Source organism: Cylas formicarius, unplaced genomic scaffold (genome assembly GCF_029955315.1).
Source record: "Cylas formicarius isolate icCylForm1 unplaced genomic scaffold, icCylForm1.1 PGA_scaffold_4__25_contigs__length_36172078, whole genome shotgun sequence".
In the NCBI taxonomy this organism is placed as follows: domain Eukaryota; kingdom Metazoa; phylum Arthropoda; class Insecta; order Coleoptera; family Brentidae; genus Cylas; species Cylas formicarius.
The window spans coordinates 20,491,208-20,509,796 of NW_026844334.1; the positions used below are offsets into that span (position 1 = coordinate 20,491,208).

The 18,589-nt window shown below is 33.5% G+C and overlaps 1 protein-coding gene across 1 annotated transcript; it reads left to right on the plus strand.

Moving 5' to 3' along the window:
• Positions 1-1,217: 1,217 nt before the first annotated feature.
• Positions 1,218-14,728, plus strand: LOC132700575 (homeobox protein abdominal-B). Its single transcript, XM_060667987.1, has 4 exons — positions 1,218-1,301; positions 3,538-3,587; positions 9,306-10,052; positions 12,615-14,728. Exons 3-4 carry the CDS (start codon positions 9,347-9,349, stop codon positions 13,013-13,015), a joined length of 1,107 nt encoding a protein of 368 aa, XP_060523970.1. The 5' UTR covers positions 1,218-1,301; positions 3,538-3,587; positions 9,306-9,346; the 3' UTR covers positions 13,016-14,728.
• The last annotated feature ends 3,861 nt before the right edge of the window (positions 14,729-18,589 follow it).

Consider the following 18,589-nt stretch of genomic DNA (forward strand, 5'->3'; position numbering starts at 1 on the left):
TAAAGGGGAAACATCGGCTTTGGTCTTATTAGATTATAGTAAAGCTTTCGATACCCTCAATTATGCTGTGCTCTGTGTCAAGTTAAAATACTACGGGTTTACATTTAAGACGATTCAATTGATTCGTTTTCGATTGATAACATTAGAGCGAAAGCCTTAAAAGTTCACATGGAGGTCCCTCAAGGCTCATTATTAGGACCTCTTTTTCTCATTATTTACACAGCAGATATGTCGGGTTGCTTTGGTGAGTTCAGTAGTCACAGGTATGCTGATGATAGGCAAATACATATTTGTTTTTACCGTTCTGCTGTTGCGGAAACTACAAGGAGACAAAATAAATGTTTGGAATCGTTCTTATCATGTCTTGAAATTCAATCCGAATAAGTCTTCATTATTATATTATCGGCCCGCTAAGTATTGTGCCACCCAAAACTTGGATATTTTTATAAATAGGGTTAAAATTCCAGCTATTGACGAATGTAAAAATTTGGGTATCCATCTTTGATAATGAACTTAGATTTCGTACACAGGTTTCCAAAATTCCGAGACGCTTATATTAATCTCCGCAACATCTATAAATCTATAAATAGATATTCTAAACTTTAGATGCTTGGATGTTTTGATAAAGTATAAATTACAAAAAGCACAGAATTTCTATATTTGATTTATTTATAACCTTAAACGAAGAGATCATATAAGTTATAAACTTCATGATTTAAAATAGTTAAATATATCGAGTTGAGAAGAATTACATTTTGCTTGTTTTCTTCACAAACTACTGAAAACTGGATGCCCCTCATATTTGCTGGAAAAACTGACTTGTGGAAATCGCATTTATTTCCGTGGAACCCGCTTCAATTGTCATTATGGAATATCTAAAATTAAGCAGTCCATGACTAAAAGCTCCTTCTCGTACACATCTGTTAAACTACTTAATAAATATCCTCGGATTATCCAATCGGAGAATGTCTCTCATTGGGCTTTTAAATTTCATTTTAAAAAATATCTCTTACGGGAAATTACCTAGATTATTAATCTCTAATATTAATTTGTTATTTAATGTTGTTTTTTTATTGTTTTCCTTTTTTGATTTATTGCTTGATTCATATCTTTGTATGTAAAATTGGTATACTAAATTAAGTTTGCATTGTCTTGTTACCTACATAAAAACCAAACCTACAAGTCATTTTATAGAACTTCTTTTTTTTAGGCTCAACTTTTCCTGGACGAAGTCAAATCCAATGCTTCAAGCTGTTCGGGGACGTGGAGAGAGTTCTTCACCCCTTCGAGTTGTCTAATAGGTAAGGGAGATGTTTAAAATTCTGTGGATTTTTCTATAGGAATTTTATATCACTGTAGGGCTTTTATTAAAGTTCAAAGACTACAAGCCAGTACATTTTATAGTAAACTAAGAATAATATTTAGTTCATAGCCTCCGTTTTTATTCACAAACATAAAAGTTTGTTATGACTTATTACACGTTTATAAAAGGTGATTTGATTTTGCTGTGCATCAATTTCAGTCCTCGTCAGATATTGACGATAACCACTGCGAATTCTTCTCGTCTTCGTGGTTTTCTGATGAACACCTTGCAGTTTCTTATTAATTTGTTTGCCATATTCTACCGAAGGTCAATTTTATTTTGTTATGAATAATCTATTAGTTACGGATTTTCAGGTAATATTTTCAAGTAACAAACAATCAATTTTAATGTTTGCTAATAACTGTAATCGAAAATGGAAATAAATCATCGAGCAAGGTTTCACTCACTAATTGTTCATTTTTTATATAACGTAGTTAGTGCATACCGCAATTTGCGACAATTCGTTAAGGAACGTGTCAATCGGAAAAAAAATCCAAAAGATTTATTATTAGTGTTTCACAGGTAATGGTCACTTACCGCCAGGCTTTTCATATCACATGGTAATAATTTCATTAAAATATTAATATTTCCGACTGCGCATCGTTAAAAAGAAAGTTCGCATGTAGCTAAGGGATAATTGAATGGTTCCTATAAAGTCCACCATTTGTACTGCGCAGTGATCTTGCAGAGGTAGGAGACATGTAAACGGTTGGATATTTTCGTTTGGTCCGACTTGTTTTCCTTGTCCGTTTCTTAGGTATTTTAACTGCATTCACACTTCACATATCTTTGCAGAGTATATTTATGCTCCAAAAACATGATTGAAATGTGTATGCTTACTTGAAGAAAAAAGAAAAAGAAGAAGAATAGTTTAACATAATTAAAATGACAAATATACATTTTCTTCGCTTATAGCGCCGTGAAATGCGTATTTATCGGCTTAGTTTACATTGTGGATACAAGAAGGCATTTAAAAAGTATTTAACAGTCGTGTGAATACTGTAATCTGTGATCATAAAATTGTTGCACATTAGTAATCGTTAAACCAAAACCGATTCTCAAATTTCGGCCGGGCCTTTGTCATATTCATAAATAAACCGGATAAGCTCGTCGAAAATGGCGCCCATCACATCTAGCCCTAAAAGCTAATACCCGTGAGCGACTAAAACTGGAACAGAAATATAAATTATGTTATCCCCGGAGTAACACAAACTTAATCTTTGTTTGTGTCAACAACGCACGTTTCAAATAAGATTCGAGGCGTGGCCCAAACTGATTTCGAGATTTACACGCATTTCCGATTGAAATAAGAAATCTGTCACGTATAGGTGTATCCAAATAGTTTACGATTACTCAAAATGGGTGTTTGAGTGACACAGGACGAAAAGTAAAGATAAATATAATAAAAAACACTATCCCAACAGTTATCAACTAATATTGTGGGTCCTAATATAAATGTACGGGCCTTTACAAACTAGATCACATTATTAATCAATCAATCACAGCAAACATTTATACAACCAGGTACATAGTACTTAATTATGAAAAAAACAACATTAAATATAAGTTGTAAAATTTCTATAGGCACAAACTACTCAAAAATTAAAATTTTTACGAATCTAAACAATTGGTAGTGAAGATCCATTTTTATCAAACGGATCTTGATCTGAAAGATGAAATGTCTTGCAATCTATGCTTACTGAACTAGAACACTAGAAAGAAAAAATAAAAAGTAAAGTAAATATATAGCAATATATAGGAATAGATTTGCGTTTAGGAATGTTTGATTATTTGTTATAATATCTACGGATACCTATATCGCTTATAAAATGACACTGAGGTGGGTTAAAAATTCAAAACCGTTTTCAGTGGCTTATCGCGTGATTCCTAAAGTATTCTTTCTAACATGTTTAGGTCGGTTAGAAAAAGAAACATTGTGGTCATTACAGAATTATAAGTTTATTATTAGATTATTAGTGATATTGATAGAATATAAATTTTCCTTATAATTTGTCAGTTAAGGGCTGTGGAATAAAACATAGTGTTAATATCTCCGCAGTTAATCACTGATAGTGATTAATACCAGGTTGGTTTTTTTTTCTGTGAACCCTATGAATTAATTTCGTTAATACCTTTTTTAATTGTCTTATATTAGTTTTATTATCGTGTTTCAGACTCTCGAGAGTTTTTCCTGGATCCACCCTTGCCAGCTTTCACCACCAAGGTAAACAAGTTCTATTTCTTATTGTAGCTCGTATATAACGCGATTTATTTAGATTTTGGTGAGAAACTACGATTTCCAGCGTACCCCAGTTAGTTTAATTATTTATTAAAAATGTCTAAAATAACTAACCGCCCAAACAACTCTTAATTTATTGTGGCTTGGCGAGTGAAACGTAAACTAAAAACCATTCTATAAATATAAAGTATCGGCAGCTGAACAGACACCCACTTACATTCGTTTGCATTCGGCAACGCGGATTCGATGTTCGATCTAAATTAACGCAAAATCAAAATTCGTAGAATTGTTTGTCAGCTATAAGGATATAATTAAATCATTTGAATAAAATTGATCATTTATATGTCCGGAATAGTTTCGAAACGCGCACGGAACGAAGAATTATTTAAATATTTAAACGGATACAACCTCCCATTATATACGTGTGTTAAGATTCGTTGGTCGGGCGTACGAAATGCGTATTTGTGTACGAAAGTTTTCCATTTTATTTTTGGACATATCGTATGGCCCCACGTGTTGTGTGGTATTGATCTAAAGACGGATAAAATAACAGAAAAATAAAATTGGGTTTGGATTCGTCGGACTGCAGGAAATAAAATCATCCAGTTCGATGTCCGGAATCCAGATTACAGTGTTATTAATATCTGGGACTAGAATTTTTGAATATAAATATATGAACTAAGTACTTTAATTGCAACAAAATCTTATTTTGCTAGGTCGTTGTAAAATTTGGCAGCCCAAAAGTAATAGATTTTGGTGATTCATGCAACAAGAAAACTAATTTAAGTAAGAAGTAGAAAAAAATCTCTGCTTTTTTACTTGTATTTTAAATTGAAGTAGCTTATTTTATTGTTTTACAGCATCAATATCCTACAAATCTAACGACTTGTCTGCTTGCGTACTATAAAACGGATGTTTGGTTTTTAATTGACGGTTAAATAAAAAGCCATTTATATTTCTCAGTTTGGAATTTTATCGAAATGATTTCATTAACAATAGTAGGAGATTAAATAATTGCCTAATTTTTTTTTGAATATTTGAAAAAAATTTCTAAAAATATTCATGAAAAATTTTCTAAAAATATTCATGAAAACCTTCCAGTACTTCAACTTTAAAGGCATTTTTCTTTGACAAGACTATTGCAGTTGAGTTCGTAACACAGTGGCCATGGTGACTAGTAAGTAAAATATTCTTAAACATATTTAAGAAATTTAAATAAAGAAAGTGACAACAGTGGTATATTATGCAACAAGTACGATAAACGGCATTTGACTCACGAGTTTATTTGACACGAGCGGAGCGAGTAACTTAAAAAGTTTACCGAACGTGTTGCATACTATACTTTTTCTACGATCGTTAGTTTTTGGGTACATTTTCGCAAAACAACACTAATACATTCACTAACATGACAGTCAGAATTGATAAACGTCAACATTCGAGGCCTGGTAAATATTTCCGAAAACATCCGATTGCTCCCAAATCCGTGCGGTAAAATCCCGGAAATGTCCGAAGTGGCTGGGATCCGTGGGAAACGAAACTGTCAATTTGTCAGTAAAATCAATTTTGATTGCTTAAAAACTACTGCCGTGAATTTATCATTAAAATTGTTGTGTTCCTATCAATTAAATAAATCTTATTTATGATATGGAACCTTTTTTAAAAATTAAAAATCAATTTTTATTTCTATGGATGATTAAAACAAACTTTTCTAACAACGTGTTGGTTATTAAATAATATTTACGCAGCAATATGTCGACTGAGTTTCAGGTTTTACCCTACGTTACGTTTCAAATAAATATCTATTTTTTTTGAATAAATGCTTTCCAATGTTGCTACAAAATTAAATGTGCGCCTGTAAAGCACATAACAAAGGACGTAGAACAAAATACGGCGAAATAACGGCAACATCATATAAGAGATTTTCTCCAAAATCATTCTTTACTTTTTGCAAATATCAATATTTTAAATAAATATTACCATTCCCTGATGATATCAACAACAGTATTTTGCTGCCAAATTTTTGAACATGAAAACTGCAAATGAAAAATGAAAAATTGGTTCATTATAATGTTCTCGCCTTTTAGCATCCTACTATTTTGATTTTGATTTTTCCTTTACTGTTAACAATAATTACTTCTTAAATATGTGTACTATAATATTCATTAGAATGTTGCTCCTATGTTGACCTGGATACACCTACGATACATCAAAGCATATCTAATCAAAGGATAGGAATAGCTGCAGGCATGGTCTCTCGTGACTGACTAAATGAGATATTACCGAGCCAAGGTACGTTTGAATTTTACGACCCTGTATCTCCGTCTATCGCATTAAATTTGCGTCTCTTAATTTTCTCGATTTCGATTTTTTATCTACTAAATCAGTGGTATGCCGTATCGGTTAAAAGATAAAATTATTTTAGCTGTATACACCTACCTATTTTCTAAAAATCCGCTAAAAATATTAATATATTTATATCAAAAGTAAATGAATCTATCCGTTACCCAATTGGTTCAACAGAGATAAAAATATTCCTTGCTAAATTAAGATATAAATAAGGAATATATAATTAATTATATTCAAAGGCGTCACCGTCTCAGCAATTAATTTGATAATTTATTTTTTTAAGTGGTTCGAAATGAAGATTTTTCGTCCAGTATTCTTACTAATAAAATTTCGAATAGAATGCTATATAATTAGGTGGAATAATGTATTCCATTCAATTTACTAAAATATTCCGAACAAATATAGGAGACTCGTTTGGAGTAAAATCGGGCTCGCTCTATTTACATGATCCGTGCATGGCTGCCAACACAGCGTAGCGCGACGAATGGAAAACTCCATCCAATATGCAGTTAGTGACGGACGTTGCACGGCATCCACCCTCTGGAATTGACGTATATGGGGCGGAGAAAGTGCACCATATTAGTTCGTCTCCGTTTTGCTCGTTGTGGCGCCATCATAATAAGCGAAGGATAAAATTATAGGTTATGCCTACGCGCACAAGTGAAAAACAACCCAATCACCTCTGTATTTTTTATACTATAATGATGGCCGGTTACTTCATTCACCAACAGAAATAAAAGGTAACCAAGATGCTCCAGTCATAATAAATAATATATAATAAAAAAATAGTTTTTTATAGTTTTTCTTCAACAATTCTAAGCAGGTATAAGTATTTCTCAGTTTTCTTTTTTGTTTTGAGGTTGGTAGGACATCTTTCAAACTTCCTGGGGACTAAATTAGGTAGGTAGTCAAAAAATGGCCAATGTGCCTTACTTATAAACGAATAAAACTGGTTGTGGTTTAATAATATTTATCAACTTTGCTAATTTTGGTGTATAAATTCAATAAACGGAGTTATTTACGTGAAAAAATTACTTTAAAATATTAGCCATGATAACTAATGCAAATTTCAGATTTGTAAATAACTTTTGCTATTCCTCGCTATTATTCGGCCATGCTTGGAGGCAGTTGCGTTTATAATAAAATGAAAGACGGTATAAAAAAAACACTACATATACAGTTTTAGGTCAAAACTTCCGATTTCTTAATTATTGGAAATATTTTGGTTAATTTTGAATTGGAATTCATTTGTTTTGTTGCGTGTTTTAATTAGATAAATTATTCTCCATTATATTTATTTTCAATTATAATATTTGTTATTGTGTATTGTTATGATGAAAACAGCTCACAGGTTAAGTATAAATAGTAATTGACTATACTTTGTCTGTAACCTTCGTATTTTTTTTTAGATATTAATAATAATTACAGGTTTTTTATATTTAACTGAAGGTTATAGGCAAAGTCTAAGAGCCAATGTTGGATGTTTAAAAAAATAATATAGTATCACCAAGGAATAACAACGACCCTTTTAATATATAAAAATATTTGTTGCATGGAAGATCAAAAAATTTTATAATACGAATAGCAAAATAAATAAGTATGTTTTATGTACAATGTTATTGACTTTAAATATACGCGGCATATGACCTAAACTCTCTAGTATAGCACCGAGTATTGACTCTGCCTCGCAGACGTTTGGCCCAAAAGTGTCAGTTGTTAGGCACTGCTCTGAAGAAACCAGCCGCATGATTGGCGAAACGTCAGCGAGCCAGTGCCAATACCGGACGTAAAATATATCCAGAAGACGTGTACCACAGCCTGCGGAAGGTTCATTTAAAAAAATATCCGTATAGATTTTTGTTTCTTTTTTGTTACTTTCTGCAACTAAATTTGGCCCAATATAAAATATCTAGGAAACGCATGTCAGTATTTAAGTGAATTAAAATTTTTATTTACAAAAAAATCGTTTCCTTAATTGGTAAAAGCATTTCAATTTTTTGCTTATGACCTTTTGTTAATAAGACAAAAGAGTAGCACCAATTTATTGAAGTTTTTTAACATTTCCCTTGAAAAAAAAATTAATAAATATTATGGTAGGAAAGGCAACAATTTTAGAAAAAAACAATAAAAATTAAATTCAAGCTAACGAACAACAGAGGAAGTAAACTTCTAACAATTGTGAATAAAAATCACTAAGCTATTTTGGTTGTTACTTATATTATACTGTTTAAATAATTACTGTACGCCTACAAAATAAGTTCCACTTGAAATTATAAGAATGAATCTTCAATATCAGTTTGTTTGAAACGGTTTCGTTAAAAGGATAAAAAACGTACCTTTACCCACTTTTTTTAAAAGGGTGCATTAATGTTGGGGACTTCGACTCCAAAATTTCCAACCAAATTATGGCAAAAGTTGCCAGATTAAATTGAATTTCAGTTCTATTTATGGAACAGATGGGTCGCCATTTAAAATTAAAAAAAAAAAATCGCCGAAGAACACTTAAAGTTTTGTAGGCCACCCTTCAACAAGATCTATTTATTCCGAAGCAATCTCCGAACAAAAAAGGATTACCCGGGCAATCATCCTCGGGTTCAATTTAATTCTCCGTAGGTCTCTGCTTGATCTGCCTTCGCTACGTGAGTCTCATATCGCGGCGTTTCCCGCAGTCGTCGCTAGGTCGCACGCGCGTCGCCGTCAGATCCGACTTGGACTGTATCGCGATCTTCACACGACTCCAGTGTGTGCCCGCAACTTTATTCAAGCGACAGTCAACACACGTGCACGAGTTCGCTCATGTCACTCCGTGAGACCCCTCTTATTTACGTATTCGTTCGCCGCTGCCGCGAAGTTTTAAAGTTCGATTTTTTACTCTCTTCCGTAATTTTTTGAAAACCGAACTGCAACAAACGGTGGTTGTCTGTTTAGTAAGTTGAAGAATTAAAATTTCTACAGAACCGAAAGAACATAAATAAATAATTGCTACCGCCAATAAAATATTTTACGGCTCGTAAACTTTATTTTTTACGTACGGGTGCCGTATCGGCGTTAATTTATGTGCACTTTTCGACCCAGGCATTAGAAAGTGACACGACCCCAACGTTCGAATCGACTTGATTTAGTTTTTGCTGGAAATCGTTAAATGTGTCAAGGGACATCGTCGCTTATCCCGGTGCTTTTTGTGTCTTTTTCATAATTCGCCTGACGTTTCCTGCAAATTTTTCCCGCGTGTGCGTCTACTTTCCATGCTGTGATCGCCGTCTTTCGACACCATCATCATCACCATCGCCGACCCCGTGGCTTGTGCCGCGCCAACCCTGTACGACCATGTGGTGCATCCGCCCGGATCCTCCCCAGCCACCGGAGCGGTGTCTTCCACCGGGGTGAGCTGGTGGGCAATGATGAACGGTTACGAAGAAAGCCCACCTCCATCCGCCCCACAGAGCGCTGCCACCCCCATCAGTAATAGCGGTATGACGAGCCCTCCGGCTACCATAAATCCACCTGCTGCCACCACTTCGGCGACGTCGAGCTCATCTCCGGCGAGTGTGACGAGCAATAGTGGATCCGCAGGTCCATTGCATATTCCCGCCAAAAGACTGACGTCGGGAGGATATGGCGATTGTACCGACAGTAGCGTAATACGACACAGTCAAACAAGCCATTGGCCCTATTCACCATCCGAAAATCACCACGGGGCTATCGCTTTCGACCAATACAACAGTCCTCCGTATTACAATATCTCGGCCGATGCTGGTGGGAATCGCGACCATAAGGGTGCGTTGTTTTGGTCCCCCGCGGCGACAGCGGCAGCATCGACTCCGGAATACAAATATAACAGTCGGAGTACAAGTGCGGATCCTTCTGTGTCTTCGTCTTGCCACCAGTCATTCGGCACCAGCTCGTGGTGCGGGGTGTACAATTCACCGTACCCCACGGCGACGAGGCACCACGTCGATGGGCCTTATTTAACACCCACGGACGACCGAAGTCGAGTGGCTGCGTTGGAGGGTGCCGGTTTTGCACACCCGCACGACAGAAGTTATGGTCTCGGCAATTATGGTGCTCCCGAATCGGTGCCATCCACCCCATACCCTCCACCTGGTAAGTCGTGTTTAAAAAACCTTCAATAACTCATTGTGCTTGTTTTTTTTTACGTGTGTGGTTTTTGTCAAAAACATTTCCGGTTTGAAATGCTTGTTACGTAAGTCGCATTATTTGTTTTAAATAATTAAACAATATCATTTTAATTCAATGTCATTTGGAACGATGTACAACCTACGTGTTTGGCCACACACGTATTTCCAAAGTTCGCGCATTTGATTTCCGCGCATCCCCATAGATGGCATCAGCATTCAATATTGTGTTCCTCCGCGTTTTTCGGGCACGGTGGTCCTTTTACTTCAGTTAGATTTGAGTCTCCGTTATTGTGTTGCAAAAATCAATACACCGTCACGATTCTTACTCGCCGTTGCTGATTGCGCTTATCACTGTTTATTGTTTAGAATCGCGTTGGTCCAATAAATAGATTTGATGTATCTCTGGATTTTGATCGGTTAATTTTTAAAGTCAATTTGCCGCACGAAATAGTTGGCGATAAATCATCCAAGAATGCTGCACGTTGCAAATAAAAAATATTTGAAGATAAACAGTCATAATTAAGTTCGTTTAACTGACGATTTTTAACGAATTTTATGACCAAGGTCAGTTTTATGGCATAGTAAAAGTGCTATAACTCTCGTACTACTATTCCACTAGTGTTACTATCAGTTGAGTGACTCTTTAAACATTTCGGCGGCAATTTTACACGTTTGTATTACAGATAGTTATTGTTCTGTTTTGGTTTTGGCACCTATTAAAATTGAAGCAAATTCGATTTTTGAAGCGATGGCAAAATTTAAACAATTAACATTAATATAACATTAATTAATTTTTGTTATACTAAATTATGTTGAAAGGAAAGCGAAATAGTTTTTATTTCTTTTTATTTTAATATTTTTTTTTTATACAGCGACACATTTTGTTGTTGCTGCCCTAAAATTTAAATTATTTTATTATAATTTCATTTTCAAATTAGGAACCATCTTTATTAATTACCAATAAAACAAGTGTTCACTATTCAGCAAATAAATATTTACCTTTGCACACGAAAAGGCTCTGCCCAGTGTTGCCGGTGTTAATAGAAACAACCCTTTATCGGCATTAAATATATCTTCAATTCGAAATTATTTGGAATATTAAAAAAAAGTTTAATATGGATTATTAAATTATATACGTTTTAGTAATTACTAAAATAATTATGAATATTTTAATTTCAAACTTGATGTAGACTTCGAATTACTTCGAATCTTTTGAAATAGTTTACATTTCATCGTAGGCTTCATTAATAATTATATTATTATGGAAAAAGAAAAAAATGTTACAGCCAGGTGGCGCCATCTGTAAAGTATTTTAAAGAGAACTCTGCGCCTGCTGCTTTTAGGAATTTTTAAATTTTTAGTCGTGAGGTGCAAAAGGCTTATTTGCGGACGCGCTATGCAGCATCGGCAACAATGTACGGGACTCTAAAGATGAGCAATACAGAGAACAGGCGGGATATAACGAGGCAGCTAGCGGTGTGGCATGCCACTTTCCGATGCCTCTTGTGACGTCACGAATTATCGGACGCAGTCATATGACCGAGAACGACCCGCACAGCTGACTCCCTTGTCACGCATTTTCCGTTTGTGCCTCCTTTTCTAACTGCAGCGTTTGTCGGAAACTCAAGTATTCTTATAAAATTTCTTGGAACGCATATGAACTGATGAACAAGTGATACATTGATCATTTTTTTGTCAATAAATAAAAAAATTTAAAGTTAGACTAAAACTAAAAACAGAATCAGTAAAATTTGCTATGGGAATCTATATACAGGGTGGGCAGATTTCGATGAGATTTTATGATTTTTGATTTTTCTACCGAAAAATGACGGGATATGTATGAGTTCGATTATTGATATGAAATATGAAAATCGCATGATGTCTAAATTTTCAAAGTTTCCAAAACTGCTTTATTTTTAAAAAATTCCAATTTTTCGTATCTTGTGGGGTGATTCCGCTAGATAAAACACAAGTGTCCAATTACAATTAGTTTTGGAGATGTAACCTAAAGGTGTTTTTTTTTTCTTATTTTATTTATGTTTATTATTTATACTATTTCCTTTGAAATGATGTATCTCACAAGCAATGTTCTCACTTTTAGTAAAAAAAAGTTCAAAAAGTTAAAGGAATTATCAAAAACAAAACATCACCCCGTAATTTGGAAACGAGCTGCGATATTAAGATGAGCTTTTCATATTTAGTTTTCGCAAAAATCGAGCGGTGAACTTTCTGAACGGACACTCCCATCCTGTACATGAAACATCAATGAAAATCTTCATTGCAAACTACGCTTAACGAAACGTGCTTTGATTACGTTATAGAGCCAACATACTCTATTTTATAATTTAATTCGTTCGAGTTATATTGCCAAATTTTATTTTCAATGACCGTCGGTCATTAATGAACTTATTTGAAGTTCTATTTTCTACGTCGGTTTTTGTTTTGGCAGAATAATGTTTTAAAAATACCTAGACAGCCAGTTTCGCACTGTTGTTTGGTAACTAATTCTGTTGTATATCTTTTGCAGGTTCTCTGGGATCGATGGGCGTAAGTGTGCCATGTGGCGCCGGCGCCAATCCCTTAGAATGGACGGGTCAAGTAACCGTTCGTAAAAAACGCAAACCCTACTCGAAATTCCAAACTTTAGAATTAGAAAAGGAGTTCCTTTTTAACGCGTACGTTTCGAAACAAAAACGTTGGGAATTGGCGCGGAATTTGAACCTCACCGAACGGCAAGTCAAAATATGGTTTCAAAACAGGCGAATGAAAAATAAAAAGAATACCCAGAGGCAAGCCTCGCAGCAGGCCAACAACAATAATGTCGCCACCAACAACCAGAATCATCACTCGCATCACCATTTACATTCTCAACACCACGTAGTCAATCACCACGTTCCCGCCAACGGAACGTTAAAGCATCATCAGTGACCTATGGCTTTCTCAGGGGTCGTACTGGGCCATCATCACGGATTGGCCGCTTGATCGACCCTTTAGTAAACCGTTTGCGTCGAATAAGACTTTTGGGGTGTTTTTGTTACTTTTAAACACTGTCGGAACGCAACCCTGGAACTCATGCTGTGCCAAAGAGTCGTTGGTATTTTAGATTTTTTTTGTTTTAAATTTTGACTTGCTAGCAGGGCCTGTGCAAATTGTGCGAAGCACGAGATATCGATAGAATAGAGAAAAATTGACTGATCATTTGCGGGATTATATTTTCGAAAGTCAAAAGTCTAAAACGTCAGAAAGTGCTTAATTTCGAATTCGGTGCAGTTCTGCAATCTCCGATTCTGCATCTTACTCCGCTAAATCGTGCAATTATTTGTTCATTTAGTCGTTTTTATTGTTTTGTTTTTTATACAATTTATGAATTAAGTCTTATAAATAGATAGGATGGATCAGTGATCAACAGAAAAAAAATTATCGTTAAGACCTTGTACATACATTCATCGACTGTCAAATTTTTCGCCACTATAATATAATCAATTTGTGTCCGAACACATAGCACTTTTCTGATGTTAGGAATAAAAATGTTCCAGACAACACCATTTTTAATGATTTATACAACCTTTTCCAAGAAAAAAAAGTTCCGTTTTACTGGGAGAGCGTCACTACTATACCAGCAAATAGCTCGGTTAACGCAGCAGAAAGGTTGCTGTGTGAACAGACCGCACTTGAAATCGTGTTTAAAGAAAATGTTACTCGGTGTTGCTTATATAGCCTAAATGTATAGTAAATTATTGAAGTTAGTGGTTAGGCACGCTTAAAGAATGCGCCATAATTGTCGTTTTCGGTACGAGTTCCACCGAAGGAGCCACCGTTTCACACTACAAAACTAATTGTTTAAACAATGCCAAATTATTTTTTTTCCATGAATGGACGCGATTTTCCCTTGTATATATTAATTAGTAGGTACCTGTATATCTGTAGCTTGTTGTATACGGTTGAAAGCAATCTTTTATTTTGCGGTAGGTTGGCAAGAGATTCGTTTTTTCGTGTTTTATCACTTAAACGTAATTTATATTAAATCTGAGAGACCTTCTCTAGAAATCCGAATTTAACTGCAGATTATAATACTAACTTAAATTGGTAGACAGTTTTGCGCTAAGAATTTTTTGTTTAACATCGAATCCTAAGATGATAAAACGTTATGTAATTATATATCTAATAATTTGTTCCGCTATAGCCACTAAATTACACAAAAAATTCTTAGCATTTTTACTAGTAGATCCTTGTCAAGTGTCACAATATGTTAAGAATATAACTCAAAAAGAGTTCTAGGTAGTTAAAGTGTATATATTTCTACAACTAGGTCATTGAGTGACTGAATTTGCGAAATTCTACATGATATGTATTTTTCAATCGTCTTCTTTTCGCGGTTCCACGACGATCTCTGAAAAAATATGATATATTATTTTATTATGTTAAATTTGACGATATGGATTAAATTTCAGTTTTTGCGATGTTGCTTTAAACGAAAGTGTACTACTTATTTATTGTTTTTTTTTATAACTCGGCGATGCCCCAAAAATCTATTTAACTTTTGAAAAAACGTTTTGTACCTTCCTATCTTTATTATAGCTTTATATTTTTACTTGTTGTGTTCAAAATACATATTGTTGTGTTTATGTATGTATAATGTATACCTACCTACACATAAAGAAAATTGAGTATTTTCTGTGTACTTTTATTACCCCCCGACTGTGTTTTGGTAGCCTAATTTGTTTTTTGCTTTCACAACGCAACAGTTTGATTCTGCATCGAAAATGCAAATAACTAACGGTTCAATATGTGGTAAAAGCTAATCAAAAAAAAAAGAGACGCTTTTTTTCCGTTCTATTAATTTCCGTACTGAAATACAGTTTGTATTTACCAGCTTCTCCATACACACACAAATCTGTGATTTAATTCATATTAAAAAAAAAGATCATCCACTTCATATTATGATTTATTTTGCATGTTTTGTGTTTCAGTTATGCTTACTATTCTTGGGGTTGGGATTGGCAATATTTTTGAATTTCAACTTGGTTTTGGTATTATACGCAGCAAAATCCTCTGTTGTTCGAATATGCAGTTTGCTAATATGTGGCAGGAACGGCAATTTTGATTTGTATAACCGTATTTCAAAAGGATTTAAGTAGGTATTGCGAACATTTTAATTTATTACCTAAAATTGCATAAATATTAAGTTGTCATTTGTTTACTAAAAATCTCCTAAAAGTGAGAAAAAAGTTCTTAATATCTTTTGTCCATCTATTTCTTGTTTACATTATTGTAGGGTTTTAATCCAAAAAATTGTATGCTAAATAAAAAATGGAATTTTTAAACGTAAAAAAGGTTTTTAGAAATGTTTTGATGGGAGTGAGAAACAATTACCATAGCACATTTTAGAGGAAGGTTCAATCGATTCATTATTTAATCCATTATGTTTTTAAAAAATATTTTATAATCAATTTAAAAAATCATATTGTTTTGTGCAATATAAATGAAAACTCATAAACTATATTATAAATTCGTTCAAAGTACAAACCATAAAATACGCCCTATTCGAATTTAAATTTGTTTTTTTTGTCCTAATTTCTGTATCGTATCAAATGAGTTTTAGGTTGTATTAACGATAGTTCCGCCGAATATAAACATCTACCAGTTTTTGTGGCACTCCACTGCGAGAGATTCGACAAAAATTTTAAAAGATTATAATAATTGCCGGATAGTTTTGATGGCTGAAAACAAATTCGAAACAGTTTCAATATGTTTAACAATATTGTTTTTTGCTGACCTGAAGTATATCTACGGTTGTGGAATTGACCGAAATAATTTTAAAAATACGATGAAATTAATATTAACTTATTTATATTTTTCTATATAATGCGTTACGTCACCTTTCACGTAATTCTAGGAAACAAATCCAGTCGATATTATTATTGGGATTTCCCGAATCGCTAAGGATCGTATTCGGATATTCCCTGAAGAGGGTTATAGGTAAATTGCACATCCCAAACGCATAATAATTTATTATGAAATACATATTGTTAAATAATGATAGACAGTACTCTACAATTGCAAGATGTTATTTAAAACATTTTTTGACTAGTCAATTAAGAAGTGGTCGATTGACCAGTCCCAACACTATGTGCCATATATATACAACCATTACAAACTTATTATTTTACTAGCCCTAATTAAACAGACACCTTTGCTCAACAGTAAACAACACTGTCAGTACATATTCTGTGAAGTAGTTATAATTTATTAAAGCAGGTCGAACTTATCTCCATGATATTTTGAATTGCCTTTGTAATTTGTTATTGTATTGTACGTACTATCGCAAAGCGTAATAAACAATTTTTAATTTAACGCGACCCTGGGGTTAGTTATAGCCAGCAAATAAAAATGTGTACATTTTTATGATTTTTTGTTCAAATCCATATCGAGTACTTTATCATCACTAAGACTAAGAGATATAGTCATTTATTACTTTTTTTAGACAGGAGCAGAAACAATAGGTGAGGGGAATAACATATTGAGAGATGACCATCCTGATTTTTGGATATAACAGAAAAAAAAAACTCATTAAACATCGAGTTAATATGGTAAATTTTTCTGTGTGTAATCAATTTCTTGAACTTGTAAGACTTTCTGTACTTATATCATTGCACTTACAAACTTCTCCTGGATTTGCTAAAGGAAGGAACTAGAAGCAATTTAACATTAACTAAAAATTTTCTTTTTATAATACGTTGTTCTCTATGAAAATCAATGATCTTAATTTATTTACCCTATACTTAGCGTATTAATTTAATCAATTAATAAATACCTAAATAATGCTTTATTAAAAAATTTCAACTTTGCCATATTTAAATTCTTATTAATGTCCAAAAAGGCATAGCTATATGTGGACTATTTTTCTAGTGAACAGATACTTTTTTGGGGTTTTAATTTTTACTTATTTATTTGATTATTTATTTATTACTAATTCGTTTTCGTGGGGAAGTTCAATTCAGACTCTCATATAGGCAAACCTGTCTCACATAATTTAATAAAAATGTCCTACACAGAAATACACAAAAATAAAATATTAGCTAAAAGCCACATCACGACTGACGACTGACTTTTTAAATTTTGCTTCGGTACATTTGAAAAAATTAATCTCTTGACTCAGGGGACGTTTCACATCATCGATTTACTTTTTCGGCAGTCTCTCCCATATTAAAAATTAAAAATTCACGTTCCGAGTGACTTTCGTGCCTCACTAAATGAAGAAAGTAACGCTTTTTTAGCAGCTATGTCCTTATTTTGTTGTGTTTAAATCAGGTTAGGTTATCTTCAGAAATAATCGGGAGTGCTGTCAATTAAACTATCATGTCAGATTCTAGGTATCATTTTTTTTAAGTTTTCTATGGTATATCGTTTAACATCCAGGTATTTGCTTTTCTTAAATTGATTGATGTGTTTTGCGAATATTTTGACAGGGAAGAAAATATGTGCGTATGTTAAGCGATATTTAACAATATAATAATTTTTACATCTTATGGTCAAGTGAGGTTTACTAAGGAAAAAAAAACACTGTAAAATGTAGCTCTCGCAAACTTGCCTATTGATTTCATATAATTTTTTTCCTAATTTGTTAGGCAATCATTTTGACGTGCATTTCAAACACTGGTTGATAATGCACGGGCCAGAAACGCATCCTTGAGCAAGATCGTGAAAATAATTATATTGAGCTAAATATGCCCTAGCGAAATGTCACTCAGAGACATACAGGGTGTTAAGGTTAACTTCTCGTTGCATTCAATTTTTTCGCACAATATGTACAGGGCGTTAATTACACCATAAAATCTCGCCATTTCATATCATAACTTAATTGTTAGTTTTCTTTTTGAAAAATTATGATTCTGCCAAATGTTACTTTATTGAGAAGTTTTTTTTTATCTCCGGAAATGGTAAAATTTCTTTTAATGAATATCAAATCAATGCATTTTACTATTCCCAATCTTGCCTATATTTTGCTAATGTTCTATGTGCTAGTAGAGATCTCCAAATATAAAAATCCAGTTTGGGTAATACTGTTCAATTGTGTTTAGTTTTAATCAAATATTATTCTATTTTTTCGATCTCCTATATCTATCACATAGGTACATGTTATAAGTAAATTGTTATTTTATTTCAACAAATTAATAATTTACCATTTTAAATATGAAAATGTGCCAGATTGCGCAATCTGAATCACTATTACCAGTGTAATTAATATTTTATAGTTCTGTAGACATCTGTGACAAGTCGAGCAAGGTAACAAGTTTTACAATAATAAACAAAGCAGAAACTAACCAAAAATTTCTGAGAAAAATTTAACCCCACGTTTTGACTATCGATAGAAATATTTGAATAAATGTACTGTCCATTAAAAGCAAGTTTCTCCATAAAAAACTGTTCTTCAACCTCAACAATTTTTATTTCAAGCACGCATTGATGACAATACACCTGTTTAGATACTCCTATTGATGC

Bases quoted from the DNA above. Each gene is read 5' to 3' on its own strand.
- LOC132700575 (XM_060667987.1), top strand. From the start codon at position 9,347: ATGATGAACGGTTACGAAGAAAGCCCACCTCCATCCGCCCCACAGAGC. The intron at 10,053-12,614 runs GTAAGTCGTGTT...TATCTTTTGCAG, and splicing joins CACCCCATACCCTCCACCTG to GTTCTCTGGGATCGATGGGC.